Source organism: Leucoraja erinacea, chromosome 22 (genome assembly GCF_028641065.1).
Source record: "Leucoraja erinacea ecotype New England chromosome 22, Leri_hhj_1, whole genome shotgun sequence".
Lineage (NCBI taxonomy): Eukaryota > Metazoa > Chordata > Chondrichthyes > Rajiformes > Rajidae > Leucoraja > Leucoraja erinaceus.
Window position 1 is genome coordinate 22,645,208 of NC_073398.1, and position 17,707 is coordinate 22,662,914.

A 17,707-nucleotide genomic window follows, 5' to 3' on the forward strand; every position below is an offset into this window, starting at 1 on the left:
TAAATACATTTTAGCTGTTGCCTGAAATGCCTAAAGTTTTGATATTGACATTTAGATGGACACATTTATTTCTTAGAAGTGTGTACATTGAGATGATTGATGCCTGAGACTAAATTACGTTACAAATCATAGTTGGCCTTCAAGAGAAATAGGGTGGATAAACCAAGGCAATGGAATTTGAGGAGAGCGTTCGGAGCAGATTTCTCATTGTTCCAGATAATTCTTGGAAACTTCCTAAATGGGCTGAAAGCTTTAATTTTCAATAGCTGCAAGATTTAATTTTTCATCAATAAATATCTTTCAATGAAGTTCCAAATGATATCATAAATCCAGCTACAACAGAAAGCAAGTCCCACACATTTCTGAGCATTTAGTAAGTGTTAAAAGCTAGGTTTATTTTTCACCAATTAATTTTGACAGTTAATGTTCCAACTCTTTTAAGAGTAGTGTAGAGGGTATGGAATGAAGAAACTCATTAATTAGTTTGCGCTAATCTTTATTTTCGCAATGATGTGATTCTAACTCGTCCATTCAAAACAGACTTGGCAAAGATCTTGTTTTGGAAGTGGTGCTTAATGATAAGTAGTTCAGCTTGCTTTTAGCTCTATGTCAGAATAAATCAGCGTGCTTATTTGGGCTTTCCTGAGTAGATCATTTGCTGATGCACCATCTAATAGCAAGATTCGTATAGTACTAACACATGATCAACACTAAATCATCAACCTAGGTTATTTTCCTCAGGTATATGGAAGGTGCATTTCATTGGAAGAATAAAGAAGACTCTCGAAGGTAGGTAATTAATAGTTATGACTCACTCACCCAGCCCTCATGTTGCAGCTTAAGGCCATTGACAGAATGCTCTTAAGATTGTGCATCAGAAAATATTTTATTAAATCCACGCTCTAACATACGTCCTTAATTTAACTGTTGCTTTTCAGTGTAAGCAAACTCTCAGCTACTGAATATTAGATATTCCTTCATCTCAGAGAATGAACCAGCTGGACTGATTTGCACCTCTTTAGTTGGGATCTTGCAATGAGGCTCTCTGGTTCTGCGCAGGGAGGTCGAAATCAATCCGACAGGTTGCCCTGAAAAGGAGGGAGAAAATGTTTAAATAATTGGTAGAGTTAAATAGCACTAGAACAAGAAATAATACCCTTTTAGACTGACCCCGATCTACAGAGAGTTTAAGAAGATGGGTTTACAATGAATGTGCAAAGCAAATTAAACAAAGTTGTTGTTGCAAGCTCAGTTAACTATGTGGAATGATGATCTTATGACTAATTATAAAAAGGACAGGGATATGCTATAAATATTCCTGCATAGGAATATCATCAACCTGTTCAGGAAAGATGGGAATGGGGAGAAAGGAGGAGGATGTGAAGTGGTTACCTGGAAGAGTAGTGCAAGGTGCGGTCCACGGACATACTTGGTCAAGATGTTTGGAAGTGGGAAGGTGAGAAAAGTACACATTGACCATGTCATGCCTATGCAAGCTCAGATGGGTTTGCAACCAGATCAATTAGACGAGTGGTAATTTGGTTACCACTCAAGTGCAGGTACCAACGCATGAACCAAAAATGGTACAAGAAGGTACACAAGATAGTGAGAGTTTGAACCAGCCTGAAAATGGAGATTCAAGTGTGGTTGACAGTGAAACAAAATTGACTGATGGACAGGAATCCATGAATGTAGGTCAAAAGGAAGGCCTGACTCGATGAAAAATGAGTCCATGTGGTTCTAAACAGTCAGAAACTTTTGGTCAGGGAAGATATCCAGAAAGAAGGAGAAACCCGGTGGTTAAGTTTAATTGCAAAGTTTATTTTGTGAAATGCACATATTGTATATGCAACATATATGCATTATGCACTTATTTTATTCAGGTTATATACAAGTAAACTATCAGACAAGATTGTAAGAAATTCATACCGTTTTATTATATTCAAAAATGTCAACAATGTTATATTCAAAAATGTCAACAAGGCGATAACGTTTTCTTTAAGGTGGGAGTAGCTGTAATAGTGCCACCTTTGTATCGGAGGATTGAAAATGATTGAATAAACCACAGTGCACAGTGCAGTCAATATCACTGCAAGTGGCTTTATTATTTAAGAAGAATGTTGCAGTGTAGAGAATCATCAAAAACAATTGAAGAGTCTGCTTTTAAGAGATAATGGAAATGTGATGGCACAGACTATTCTCATGGCCAATAATTAGTGTTAAAACTAATTTGCAGGGAATTTACTGTGAGGTGTGTGATATCTTATGCTCAGACACAGAATACAAGTTGACACACTAGCGACCGGATATTGACTGCAGCATGCACATTTTGTTTCTCTTCTACTATTTGAGCCAAGTTTGGTCTCAACAGTGAAAACTTTGTTCTTGGTTTTCTCTTCAAGAACAGTTCAGCTGGCGTTTGACCAGTAGTGGTGTGAGGTGTGTTTCGATATGTAATCAGAAAGTTAGCCAGTTTGTGAGACAGAGACAACTGTCTTTTCTTTGGATTTGAATCCAGCAGTTGTTTGACTAATGCACGCTTCACAATTTGCACTGTGCGTTCTGCTGCTCCGTTTGAAGTGGGATGGTATGGAGCGACTCTACTGTGTTTTACACCATTCCCTTTCATGATTGCCCAAACTTTTGTGAACAGACTTGAGGTCTGTTATCAGACACAATTTCCCCTGGAAATCCATAGGGAGCAAGCAATCCTCGCAAAATGTCTATCGTTTTTCTGGATGTCGTTTTGTTCAACGGAACCCACTTGACGTGACTATCAATCACAATGAACGATTGTTGTCCATCTAACTCTGCAAAGTCGACGTGTAATCTTTGCCACACTCTTGCCGGCCATTTCCATGGCTGTAGCGGTACTGTTGGTGGATTATTTCCAACAGCTTGACATGTGCTACACTCTTTCACCATTATCCTTTTCTAGACCAGGCAACCACAGATAGCTTCTAGCTAGACTCTTTGTTAGACACATTCCCAAATGTTGGTCATGAAGATCTCCTAGCAATTTTACTCCGTATCTTTCAGGGATTACAACTTTCGCTCCATACATGAGACACCCTTGGTCTACTGAGAGTTCATTCCTACGTACAAAGAATGGTTTCAGTTCTGCCTCTGAATCTGGCAATTCGTTTGGCCATCCATTTGTAACATATTCCTGCACTCTTGACAAAAGTCTGTCAGTGCGAGTAGCCTTCTGAATGTCCCCTGATGTGATAGGTAATTCATCTATATGAGAGAAATAAAATCTGTTTGGGATAACGTCTGATTTCAAAGGTAATCTAGACATGGCGCCTTACTATACTGAATATCATACTGGAATGCAGACAATATCAATGACCATCTTTGCATTCTGGCTGCTGCCAGAGTTGGTATGTGTGCCTTTGGATTTAGGATCACTGTCAAAGGCTGGTGATCTGTCTCGATTACAAACCTTCTACCATACAAGTATTTGTAAAACCTAACGGCAAAAATCCATGCAAGAGAGCCTCTCGCTCTATTTGCGCATAATTTCTCTCACTGGCACTGAGTGTTCTAGACACAAATGCTATTGGCCTCTCCTCCATTTTCTAGCACATGAGAGATCACAACCAACACCGTATGGTGAAGCATCACATGCTACCCTCATTGGCTTATTGACATCGTAATGAACAAGCATTGTACTCTCTGCCAACTGAGCTTTACATGACTTGAAAGGTTGGTTACATTCACGTGTCCACTTCCATGGTACTTCTTTTCTCAAGAGCTCGTTCAAGGGATGTAAACAGGTGGACGGATTTGGCACACTTCCCAGAATAATGCACTAATCCTAAAAAGGATCGGATCTCAGAGATGTTTCTGGGAGTGGCCGTGTTCTTGATCACATCAACTTTACCCTTGGTGGGGTGTAGAACCATCCTTCTCTATCTTATGACACAAGTACTCTACCAAGTTCTGAAAAACTCACACTTCTGTGCCTTTATTCTTACACTGTTGTGTTTCAAGGCTTTTGAGTACCAATTCCAACCTTTCATCATGTGTCTGCCTGTCAGGGACTGAGATGAGGATGTCATCCAAGTACACACTACACCTTCAATTCCCTCTAGAATTTGTGCCATCACCCCTTGAAAAATTCCTGGGGCTGATGATATACCAAATGGGAGCCTATTGAACTGAAACAATCCCAAATGCGTGTTGATAATCAGCTTGGATTTAGATATGTCATCTACACCTAACTGCAAGTAGGCATTTGTCAAGTCCATTTTTGTGAAGGCTTTGCCGCCTGTGAAGGTGCTAAACAAATCCTCTGCCATTGGTAGGGTATCTGGTATGCTACCTTCAAGTACTTAGTTTTCGCTTACCTTATAATCACCACAAAGTCTAACACTGCCATCAGGTTTAGGTACAATTTAGGTACAATGGGTGTTGCCCATTCACTACTGATAATGTTCTCAGCTTCAAGTCTTTGGAGTTCTTTCTCAACCTTGTCCTTAAGTCCATACGGCATGGCCCAGGGTTTGCAATGCACTGGTGTCGCATCCTGCTTCACACGTACTTTCACCTTATACCCCTTGATTGGCTCTCCCTGATCGTTGTACACCTTCAGATGTTTCTCGATTATATCCTCCAGACACTTGAATATCTTTGCGAACGAGGAATATCTCGTTCCAGTTTAGCTTCAAGATCTGCAACCAATTCCTACCTAGCAAAGCAGGATTATCTCTCTTTACAACTACGAAAGGCAACTCCGCCTGTTGCTCCTTATACCTAACTGGTAACTGTACGCATCCTAACACTAGAATCTTCTTTCCAGAGTAACCAGGTAGCTTGATTCACTTCGCGTCCAAAAGAATTTGACTCTGCTTCTCCCAATACACAGATTCTGGAATCGCGCTCACAGATGCTCCTGTGTCGACTTCCATGTAACATGAGCTCCATTCAACTGGACTTGCACGGACACATTCTTTGTCTTCCGGTTCGCTAGCTCATTGCTGCAGATGGTGTACATGTCCAGAGGCTCTTCCTCTGCCTGCAGTTGATCCCCAGAATGCAGCGACTGAAGATGCTTACTTGTTGTTGAACCATTGCTCTACTCAGCCTTTCGACAAGCCTTCGCTAGATGTCCCATCGGAGTGGCACAAGTAACACTCCGCCTTGAAGAACGGACAAGACTATGCTAGATGTAAGTCTAAACAGCGATAGCATGAATTTGCAGTGGTCTTGCCACCCTTCCATGGATAACGATTCTCTGACGTCTTTGTCGACTTATGCGTCTTTGGTTTGCTGGACTGCAGCTTGTTCAATTCTTCCGAAGTTGTCTTGACTTCTCTAGAACCCCTCTCTGCCATATCCATTGATAAAGCCGTTTTACAAACTGTTTCAAATGTCAGGTCATACACCGTCATCAGCTTAATTTGGATCTGCTCACTTCTCAGTCCACACACGAAACGGTCTATTAACATCCGATCTTGGAAATTTCCAAATTTACAATGAATTACAAAATTACAATGAATTGATAACCTCTTGAGTGCCACAATAAAATGACTAATGTCCTCCTCTGGAAGTTGGCATCTCGTTCCAAATCGATAGCTTTCAGCTAGTTCTAAGGGCTTGGGGTGTTAATGTTCTGTTAACTTCTTAAGGATATCCTTCAACGGCATGTCCTTTGGTTTGGCTGGAGCTAACAAATTCTTTACCGTATCATAAACATCGGGGCCCATTTCAGTGAGGATAATTGCTCTTTTCCTAGCTTGAGTTACTTCATTCAAACTTATTTATTCCGCATCAGAAGCTTCTACTTCAGTAATGCTATTCGCAGCAAGGAACATCTCTAAACGCTCGATGTACGCTCTGAACGTTTCCCAGCTTTGCTGGAACTCACCCAATCGTCCGATGTACCCTCTGGACACCGCCATTTTGGATTTCTAACAGTCTCACAGAATTCAAACTTTGTGACCGGATTTATAGCTTTCCGTGACACTGAAAGTTATACAACACTTCTCTGTGCATCTGTAGAATTCCATATCTACACAAACAAATAAAACTGGGGAATCTGCAATCCCATCCTCAAGACCATTTTGTGATATCTTATGCTCAGACACAGAATACGAGTTGACACGCTGGTGACCGGATATCGACTGCACAGTGTACTGTGGTTTATTCAACCATTTACAATCCACCGACACAAAGGTGGCGCTATTACAATGTGCATGAACCTTCGGATAGTGATTATGGCAGACTTCAACTATCAATGTAGATGTAAGTAGCAGTAGTGTGAGGTGCAAAGAGGGGAAGAATTTCAAGTGTGCTGGGGATAACTTTCTTGATTGCTATGTTTCTGCCTTAAGGATCAATGCAGCATTGCTGGGCCAAGCAGAACAACTGTCACATGAAGAATATCTAAAAAGTGATGATTGTAATAGATAGGATTTAGAATAGCCATAGAAAATTACATAGACTATGCCAATATAAAATTAATCAATTGAAGAATGATTGTTTGAATAAGATGAGAGCAGATCTGGGCCAGGTAAATTGGAATCAAAACTTAGCAGACAAAACTATAATTGGAGTCTTTTAAGATGGAGATGTTTTGGCTATCGTCTAATATATTCCTATGAAGGCAATGGTAGACAAATTAAGACCAGATCTCCCTGGTCTTGATTTTCTGCCTCTATTTCACTCAATCTTTTTGAAAGTGAAATAGAACAGGAAAAAAGCACATAACAAATGCAAACTGGAGTTCTAGCAGGAAAACCAGAACAATTCTTCAAGATATGGTCGCCTTTCATTGATTTATTACAAGTGTAATATGGTGCAACATAACCCTGGAAAGTAACCGTTTTAGAACTAGGTGAGGGGTGTGTAACGTTATGAATTAGGCACATTCCCTTTCTTTTCTGTTTAGTTCTATCTTTTTTGCATTTTCTTATTTCCTTTCTTTTCTTAAGGCCCTTTTATTTTCGGGGCTTTTTTTCCCCCCTAAGGAGGCAGTCTATTTATCTAAATATCAATCATTAACCGTCAATTATTGCGCCCTGCACATCACAACTATCCTGAAGCTTTTCTTTTTTCTTTCTTTCTTTTCTATCAAAAAATAAAAAAGAAGTTGTACATGAAATGTATTATGTTATATACCATGATTATTATGTATGTACATTGCTTCTAAAAAAAATTAAAATTAAAATTAAAAAAAAAACAAATGCAAACTGGTTAACAAAAGTGAGATCAATGCTGATTATAAAAAGTTAAGAGAAAGTTAAAAAGGAGATAAGAGAACCAAAATGTGAGCAAAGCAAAATAAATATATTCTAGAGGCATGTGAACAGGGAAAGGATTGCAAGAGGAAAAGTTGAGCTAATTGGGGATGAATCAGAAAGTTACTCGGGGAGATAGCATGGCTGAGATCCTGAATGAATATTTTATGTCTGTCTTGATAGAAAAAACTTCTGATGTCTTAGCAAAGTTCTAGATGAGTTAAAAAAAAAAAAAAAGAATAATAGCAGGTACTAAAATTTTAACCCATATTTAGTGTTCATCATTCACCTGGTCCAGACAGAATGCAATCAAAATGAAAATCAGAAAAACTACAGGTGCTAGAAATCTGAAATAAGCACTCAGCTTTCTCAATATATACAGGAAAACTGGAAAAGGATCCTAGCAGGAATGACGGTGGAACAGCAATGGCAGGAATTTCTGAGCATAATCCAGAAGATGCAGGATCTATTCATTCCAAAGGGGAAGAAAGATTATAATAATAATAATAATAATAATAATTTTATTTATAGAGCACTTTAAAAACAAACATAGCTGCAACAAAGTGCTGTACATCACTAATCATTGACAAAAAAGTTAATACACACCAAAAATAACAATCAAAAGAAATAGTAGGAAAAGACATGTAAAATAAAGAAACATCAAAAACACCACAAACAGAAGCAAAGCCTCAGGCATGGTCAAAAGCCAGGGAGTACAAATGCGTTTTAACACTGGATTTGAAGATGGACAGTGAGGGGGCCTGTCTGATGTGCAGCGGCAGGGTGTTCCAGAGTGCCGGAGCAGCAACAGAGAAGGCTCTATCCCCTCTGAGCCTCCTCCTGCACCTATTTCTATATTTCTATATTTGAAGGTTGAAGTACACTATTATCACGATAATGGTTTTGGACAACGCCATAACTTTCCTGCTGATGGGTAGTGAGTTGAATAATTTTGTACCTCAATTATAAGGGGAGTAAGAGGCAACCATGGCTGACAAGGGATGGAATAATACTAAAAGAAAATGTGTATAACATAGCAAAGAGTAAGAAGCCAGAGGATTGGGGAACTTTTAAAGGACAACAGAAGGTTACAAAAAAGGACAATACGGGGTGAAAAGATGAATTACGAGGGTAAGCTGGCCAAGAATATAAAAAAAGGACAGTAAAAGCTTCTTTAGGTATGTTAAGAGAAAAAGATTAATAAAGACAAATGTGGGTCCCTTGAAGGCAGAAACAGGTGAAATTATAGGGAACAAGGAAATGAGTTGAACAGGTACTTTGGTTCTGTCTTCACTAAGGAAGACACAAACAATCTCCCAGATGTACTAGAGGACACAGGATCTAGGGAAGCAGAGGAACTGAAAGAAATTTGCATTAGGCGAGAAATAGTATTGGGTAGACTGATGGGGCTGAAGGCTGATAAATCCTGAAGGATGATGATTGTGGATGATCAGCCATGATCACAATGACTGGCGGTGCAGGCTCGAAGGGCCAAATGGCCTCCTCCTGCACCTATTTCTATATTTCTATATTTGAAGGTTGAAGTCCACTATTATCACGATAATGGTTTTGGACAACACCATAACTTTCCTGCTGATGGGTAGTGAGTTGAATAATTTTGTACCTCAATTATATTTTTGATCTAAAATTCATATTCTGATCTTGATCTTTTGAGACTATCCTTTGCCTACAACTTGGAAACATTCTCATGATTAAATATGTCACTTCCTTTTTCTATCTTGAGAATTTGATGAACGATTTAAAAATGAACAGGTCAAGCAACAATTTATGAAGAGCAAAGAAGTTTCAGGTCAAAGTTGGCTGATGAAGGGACTTAACCTGATAAGTCAAGTCAAGTTTATTTGTCACATACACATACGAGATGTGCAGTGAAATGAAAGTGGCAATGCTCGCGGACTTTTGTGCAAAAGACAAACAACCAAACAACCAAACAAACTATAAACACAATCATGACACACATATTCTTTTACATATTAAATAATGGAAGGAAAAACGTTCAGTAGAGTTAGTCCCTGGTGAGATAGGCGTTTACAGTCCGAATGGCCTCTGGGAAGAAACTCCTTCTAAACCTCTCCGTTCTCACCGTATGGCAACGGAGGCGTTTGCCTGATCGTAGCAGCTGGAACAGTCCGTTGCAGGGGTGGAAGGGGTCTCTCATGATATTGTTGGCTCTGGAGTTGCACCTCCTGATGTATAGTTCCTGCAGGGGGGCAAGTGAAGTTCCCATAGTACGTTCGGCCGAACGCACTACTCTCTGCAACGCCTTCTTGTCCTTGGCCGAGCAATTCCCAAACCAGATGCTAATATTCCCGGACAAGATGCTTTCCACCGCCACTGTGTAGAAGCACTGGAGGATCCTCGGAGACACTCTGAATTTCCTCAATTGCCTGAGGTGGTAAAGGCGCTGCCTTGCCTTACTCACGAGTGCTGAGGCGTGTGATGCCCATGTCATATCCTCGGAGATGTGGACTCCCAGATATTTAAATCCCCTGGGTCTGACGGTCTGCATCCCAGGGTACTCAAGGAGGTGGCTCTAGAAATCGTGGATGCATTGGTGATCATTTTCCAATGTTCTGTAGATTCAGGATCAGTTCCTGTGGATTGGAGAGTAGCTAATGTTATCCCACTTTTCAAGAAAGGAGCGGGTGGTGGGGAAGATGCTGGAGTCAATTATTAAAGAAATAATAATGGTGCATTTGGATAGCAGCCCAAGTCAGCTTGGATTTATGAAGGGGAAATCCTGCTTGACTAATCTTCTGGCATTTTTTGAGGATGTGACAAGTAAAATGGATGAAGGAGAGCTAGTGGATGTAGTGTATCTGGACTTTCAGAAAGCCTTTGATAAGTTCCCACACAGGAGATTAGTGGGCAACATGAGAGCATGGTATTGGGGGTAGGATATTGACATGGATAGAGAATTGGTTGACAGACAGGAAACAATTCTTTTCTCAGGAGTAGGAATAAACGGGTCCCTGTCAGAATGGCAGGCAGTGGCGAGTGGAGTGCCGCAATGCTCGGTGCTGGGGCCGCAACTATATATATTAATGATTTAGATGATGCGATTAAAAGTAACTCTAGCAAATTTGCAGATGACGCAAAGCTTGGTGGCAGTGTGAACTGCGAAGAGGATGCTAGGAGGTTGCAGGGTGACGTGGACATGTTGAGTGAGTGGGCAGATGCAGTATAATGTAGATAAATGTGAGGTTATCCGCTTTGGTGGCAAGAACAGGGAGGCAGATTATTATCTCAGTGGTGTCAGATTAGGAAAAAGGGAAATACAATGAGACCTGCGTGTCCTTGTACACCAGTCACTGAAAGTAAACATGCAGGTACAGTAGGCAGTGAAGAAAGCTGATGGCATGTTGGCATTCTTAACGAGAGGATTTGAGTATAGGAGTAAAGAGGTCCTTCTGCAGTTGTACAGGGCCCTGATGAGACCACATCTGGAGTATTGTGTGCAGTTTTTGTCTTCTAATTTGAGGAAGGACATCCAAATTGGTCGGTGGGGGCACTGCAAATTGGCGCCCTGTCAGCAGCGTGTTAGTTTTTTTTCAACTTTTTAATTTTTTTTTTTGTATGTTTTAAAGTGTGTTTTTAATGTTTCTTTGTGTGTCTTGTGTGGGGGGATGGTGTGTTGGGGTGGGGGGGGTGAGGTCCCCTCTTCCACAGAGAGGCGACTTTTTCCAGGTCGCCTCCCCCGTGGCCTAACATAGAGGATCGGGCGGCCTTTCCCGGAGACGTGGCTGGGGCTTCAGCGGCAGGCGCAGCGTGGAATCTCGGCATGGAGCGGGGAGCCAGAGGGAAGCGCTCCGTTTCACTCTGCAGAGCTCCAGCTGGCGCGGCGTCCGCAGCCCGGGATCCTTCGGGACCCCGGAGGAGAAGATGTCACCACTGCCGGCCCGCGGCCTACTTCTACCGCGGGCCCGGCGTGAACTTACCATCACCCCTGGAGAGAAGCTTCGACCGTCGGCCCTGCGTTCTGCGGTGCTTCTGGTTGCGGCGCGGCGGGGACTTTAGATCTTTGACCGCCTGCCTGCGGCCTACACCAGCCTGAAGCCGCAGTCTCCAGTGCGGAAGAGCCGACTCTGGACTTACCTGGACTTTTACCTTGTCTGCACATCTGGACGCCCGCAGCGACGGCTGCGGAGGGTTGAGGTCCCAACCACGGGGGGGACATGGAGGAGGACTGGCCAAATTTTGTGATTAATGCTGTGGTGGATGTCTGTGTTACATTTTTATTGTGTATTGTGTGTTCTTTATCATTGTACCGCTGCTGGCAAATTCATTTCACTTGCACTTTATGTGCAATGTGACGAATAAAACCGTATTGTATTGTATTGCTATTGAGGCAGTGCAGCAAAGGTTCACAAGGTTAATCCATGGGATGACGGGACTGTCATATGAGGAACAATTGGAAAGATTGGTCTTGTATTCACTGGAATTTAGAAAATTATAAAAGGACTGGACAAGCTAGATGCAGGAAAAATGTTCCCAATGACGGGGGATTTCAGAACCAGGGGCCACAGTCTAAGAGTAAAGGGGAGGCTATTTAAAAGTGAGATGAGAAAATACTTTTTCATCAAGAGTTGTGAATTTGTGGAATTCGCTGCCACAGAAGGCAGTGGAGGCCAATATACTGGATGAATTTAAAAGAGTTAGATAGAGCTCTAGGGGCTAGCGGAATCAAGGGATATGGGGAGAAGGCAGGCACGGGTTATTGATTGTGGATGATCAGCCATGATCACAATGACTGGCGGTGCAGGCTCGAAGGGCCAAATGGCCTCCTCCTGCACCTATTTTCTATATTTCTATATTTGAAGGTTGAAGTCCACTATTATCACGTGGACTTCAACCTTCAAGTATAGAAATATAGAAAATAAGTGCAGGAGGAGGCCATTTGGCCCTTCGAGCTATTTTCTATATTTCTATACTTGAAGGTTGAAGTCCACTATTATCACGATAATGGTTTTGGACAACACCATAACTTTCCTGCTACCTCAATTATATTTTTTGATCTAAAATTCATATTCTGATCTTGATCTTTTGAGACTATCCTTTGCCTACAACTTGGAAACATTCTCATGATTAAATATGTCACTTCCTTTTTCTAACTTGAGAATTTGATGAACGATTTAAAAATGAACAGGTCAAGCAACAATTTATGAAGAGCAAAGAAGTTTCAGGTCAAAGTTGGCTGATGAAGGGACTTAACCTGATAAGTCAAGTCAAGTTTATTTGTCACATACACATACGAGATGTGCAGTGAAATGAAAGTGGCAATGCTCGCGGACTTTTGTGCAAAAGACAAACAACCAAACAACCAAACAAACTATAAACACAATCATAACACACATATTCTTTTACATATTAAATAATGGAAGGAAAAACGTTCAGTAGAGTTAGTCCCTGGTGAGATAGGCGTTTACAGTCCGAATGGCCTCTGGGAAGAAACTCCTTCTAAACCTCTCCGTTCTCACCGTATGGCAACGGAGGCGTTTGCCTGATCGTAGCAGCTGGAACAGTCCGTTGCAGGGGTGGAAGGGGTCTCTCATGATATTGTTGGCTCTGGAGTTGCACCTCCTGATGTATAGTTCCTGCAGGGGGGGGGGGCAAGTGAAGTTCCCATAGTACGTTCGGCCGAACGCACTACTCTCTGCAGCGCCTTCTTGTCCTTGGCCGAGCAATTCCCAAACCAGATGCTAATGTTCCCGGACAAGATGCTTTCCACCGCCGCTGTGTAGAAGCACTGGAGGATCCTCGGAGGCACTCTGAATTTCCTCAATTGCCTGAGGTGGTAAAGGCGCTGCCTTGCCTTACTCACGAGTGCTGAGGCGTGTGATGCCCATGTCATATCCTCGGAGATGTGGACTCCCAGATATTTAAAACAGTTCACCCTGTCCACAGGATTCCCATTTATCCTCAATGGAGTGTACGTCCTCGGATGATGTGCCCTCCTAAAGTCCATGATCAGCTCCTTTGTTTTTTTGATGTTCAAGAGGAGGCTGTTATCCTGGCACCAGAGTGCTAGACCAGCCACCTCCTCCCGGTAGGCCTTCTCGTCGTTGTCTGAGATCAGGCCGACCATGCTCACTCTTTCCAAAAATGCTACCTGACTTCAGTGTTTTCTGTTTGGAATGAATCCGAGGTTACCAAGGAAATTGCAGAAACCTTGGCCATAACCTTTTTTATATCTGGCGATTCAGGGATGGTACTGAAGGACTGGAAATTTGAAGCCGCTGTATCCATGTTTAGAAACGGATCCAAGGACAAACTCAATGATGACAGGCTTATGTTGGAGAACATTCTAGAAACAATTTCAAAGATAGAACTAGAAGTTGCTTGGGCAAGTATTGAATGATTAAAGAAAACCAGAAAATCCTTAATAAAGGCCATTTTTAGACATTTTGGTTTCACCATATAGAAATTACAGCATAGTCGCCCCCCCCCCCCCCCCCACATTTCAGGGCACCATAATGTTCAGGACACATCAATGTCATGTAAATGAAAGTAGTCATGTTTAGTGTTTTGTTGCATACCCCTTGCATGCAATGACTGCTTGAAGTCTGCGATTCATGGACATCTGCAGTTGCTGGGTGTCTTCTCTGGTGATGCTCTGCCAGGCCTGTAATGCAGCCATAATTAGGTTATGCTTGTTTTGGGGGCTAGTCCCCTTCAGTTTTCTCTTCAGCATATACAAGGCATGCTCAATTGAGTTCAGATCGTATGATTGACTTGGCCACTCAAGAATTGACCCTTTTTTTAGCTTTGAAAAACTTCTTTGTTGCTTTAGCAGTATGTTTAGGATCATTGTCTTGCTGTAGAATGAACCGCCGGCCAATGAGTTTTGAGGTGATATGTGAACCAATGACAATAAGTGAGCCAGTACCTTCAGCAGCCATACATGCCCAGGCCATAACACCCCCACCATCATGTTTTACAGATGTGGTGGTATGCTTTGGATCTTGGGCAGTATCTTCTTTCCTCCATACTCCATTAAGGCTGGAAGGACGTATCTAAGAGGAACAGAAGTGTTGGAGATTTAAAAAAATGGTTATCAGTGGGCGACGAAGCCACCTTGTCAAAGAAAGAGTTGTGGAGGCACAGGTGATTGGCAAAAAAGTTCAATATAATGGTGGGTTTGAAATTCATTGAGGTATGGGTGCAGTGGTATGAAGTTGAGAGCTCTGCAGAGCCAAAGCCAGGCACAGGATTTGAAGAGGGCAGTGGTTCAGAGAGAGTGGTATAGAACTCAGGGGGATGGGTGCTAAATGGAAGGATGCTCAGAGGAGAGGGGGCTTTGGGGTCATGCTGGAGTTGGGGGATGAGATGAGGGTTGGGTGGGCGTTGTGGTGCAGTCAGTGAAGTGGAAGAGCAGGGGGACAAGATGTTGACAGCGCCAGGGATCGCAGTTTGGAGGCAGCTAGTGGGAGCCCCAATCACCTGGTGCGTCTTATTGTGTGCCAGTTCTTGCCCCGCCCTCAGCTCTTTATATGGGATCGCTCCCCTCCACCCTTAGTTGAGCGCAAGAAGCCCGCTCCAGACGCCAAAGCTTAAGAATTGTTGGAGTGAAGGAAGGGAAGGAAAGTGGAAAAGACTCTCGTGTCTTCACTGCCAACTTACTTCAACAGGCATTTAATCTGCCTGAGAGACCTAAAATTGATCAAGCACATCTAGTCCAGAGAGCCCGATCAGGTGTTGGAGCCCCACCAAGACAAATTATTCTTAAACTACACGACATATCAGTTCTTGAAGATATCATGAAGAAAGTGACAAGCGCAGGAACCCTGATGTTTGAAGGAGAAAATATAAGAATCTTTAGAGACTATCCAGCAGAGGTGGTCAAGAAGCGAGCTCTCTTCACCAAGACACATCTTATTCTCAGAGACATCCCAGGCCTGAGATATGGAATAATGTATCCTGCCAAATTAAGGGTCACATGCGGAGGATCGGAACGTTTCTTTATCGACCCAGAAGATGCATTTAAATATGCACAAGTTAAAAAAGGACCTAAAGGGATAAGTAGATGAGAAATAATTGACATAGCTCTGTTTGATTAGCAGGGCTATGCCCTACTGAACTTTTACTGAACCTGTTTGTTAAATTGTGTGTTTAACATACACCCTTTATATGTATTTATAAGGGGTAGACTGATATAATCTGTTTTTTCATATAAAAATATATATAAAAACCTACAAATAAGATGGCCGACAGGTTCACAGACGTTTAAGTCTTGACATACCTATCAGAGATAGATTGGAATGTAAGCGGGTGGATTGTTCAAGGTCCCCGTGTTTATGAGGAGAATGTTCAAGATCTTTGAACAACTCAGCATTGAAAACAATTTAAACGTATGTTAACGATATAATACACTAACAAATTATATAACTAAAGCTATTATTATCACATAAAATACTAACAAACGTACTAAACTGTTTATTTTAACATAATACCCAATACTAATCCGTTTATTTTAATCTAATACCTAATGGTTACGAGATTTACGAATTCTAGGCAACGGTCAATGTACTGGTTTATATTTCAAATATGTTTAATATCTATCCGATGGGGGGGGGTTGGAATTTCCAGCAATTTCCAGGTCAGAGCGAGAAAGAATATGTGATGGCGGTTTGAGAGGGGAGGAGAGAGAGAGAACTCTCGTTCTGCCGGTGAGACTGCTGGAGATTCATATTAATCCCTTCAAGCATGACGGTTTTTAGCCGGTTATGTATTTAACATACGAATATCAATAAGCAAGATTTTTTAATTTAAATGAGGTATTTAAATAGTAAATACACACTTAGAGGCAAGATATAAGAAGACATGTAACCCTCTTAAAGGAAATTATTTACAGTCTTTGTTCTGTTTTTTCTGTTTACATAATATCCTGTTTAGTCCGGTTTTTATTTTGCAATATTACTTTGTAAGGGGCGGAGCTAATTGTAATTAACATCCACGGAAGCTCACTCGAAATTTTCCACCGGGGGTGGGCACGTACAGTATCTTTTATAAAGTTACAAAATTTCTGTAGAGGATTGTTTGAACATTTTTCAAAAACACTGAAAATAAAATTGGATCCCGGCACGGAACTGATTACTCTAGGTACTTCAGAAGCCTGCTATGAGATATCACTATTTCAAAGACGTTTCCTTACTTATGGCCTGATAACGGCGAAAAAGATAATACTTAAATTTTGGAAACATACATCAGCCCCTACTCTTAAGACATGGATTATAAACATGTCCGAGACGCTACATCTTGAAAATATTGGACTTGTCTTGGCAGAAAAACTAGATCATTTTTCGAAGACATGGACACTATTCATTGATTTATTACAAGGATGGCATGACACAACACAACTTTGGATCTAAATCTAATTATGGGTTGGGTGAGGTGGGTGGGAAGGGATTTGAGGCAGGTATATCACCACTTTTTTCTCCCTTTTTTTTGTCCTTTTTTTTCTATTCCTTTCTTCTTTCTTTCATTTATTCGCTCTTTGGCTACACTACTTTGGTAGTCCAGGGGTTCTATCTTTGCACATCTCACTTTTTCTCTTGCTTTTTCTCCTTTCTTCCTTCCAACTAAAGCTAAAAAGTTAAAACTGAAGTTGTACAATAACTGTATAATTTTATATGTTGGTTCTATTTTTGTACATTTGCTTCTAATAAATTAAATATTTAAAAACAAAATATATATATATATAGTTAGTTTAATGCGTGAATCTTGAAATCGTGTAAATTTAAAGGAATTACCTAACCAAAACTAAATGACAATTTAATCTGCCCAAAATGTACCATAATTTGTTTTGAGGCACACCTATATCAAATCCTCATGTCTCTAATTTGTAGGAAAGAACTGCAGATGCTGGTTTAAATCGAAGGTAGACACAAAATGCTGGAGTAACTTAGCGGGTCAGGCAGCATCTCTGCAGAGAAGGAATGGGTGACGTTTGGGTCGAGACCCTTCTTCAGACTGGTGTCAGGGGAGTGGACGGGACAGAGATAGAATGGAGTCGGAGACAGTAAGACCGGTGGGGGAACTGGAAAGGGGGAAGGGATGGAGACAGATTAAGAGCAAGGGTTATTTGAAGTTAGAGAAGTCAATGTTCATGCCCCTGGGGTGTAAGCTACCCAAGGGAAATATGAGGTGCTGTTCCTACAATTTGCGCGGGCCTCATTCTGACAATGGAGTCGGCCCAGGACAGAAATGTCAAATTTAACTCCCCCTCCCATTAAAGATACAATGGGATCCCTCTATTGGCCACATCTTCCCATCTCCATCCCTTTCTGCTTTCCACAGAGATCATTCCCTCCGCAACTCCCTGGTCAACTCGTCCCTTCCCACCCAAACCACCACCTCCCCAGGTACTTTCCCCTGCAACCACAAGAGATGCAACACCTGTCCCATTACCTCCCCCTCAACTCAATCCAAGGAACCCAACAGTC

The 17,707-nt window shown here is 41.6% G+C and overlaps 1 protein-coding gene across 16 annotated transcripts in view; it reads left to right on the forward strand.

Annotated features, from left to right (window-relative positions):
- Positions 1–17,707, forward strand: part of magi2a (membrane associated guanylate kinase, WW and PDZ domain containing 2a) — a 369,023-nt gene that overhangs the window by 31,423 nt on the left and 319,893 nt on the right. For 12 of the 16 annotated variants that reach the window (XM_055653114.1, XM_055653115.1, XM_055653116.1 and 9 more), the window contains exon 2: positions 742–789. The exons of the other annotated variants lie outside the window; for them this stretch is intronic. In XM_055653114.1, coding sequence (XP_055509089.1) covers positions 742–789 — 48 coding nt within the window. The remainder of the gene's footprint in view (positions 1–741; positions 790–17,707) is intronic. 16 annotated transcript variants of the gene reach the window in all.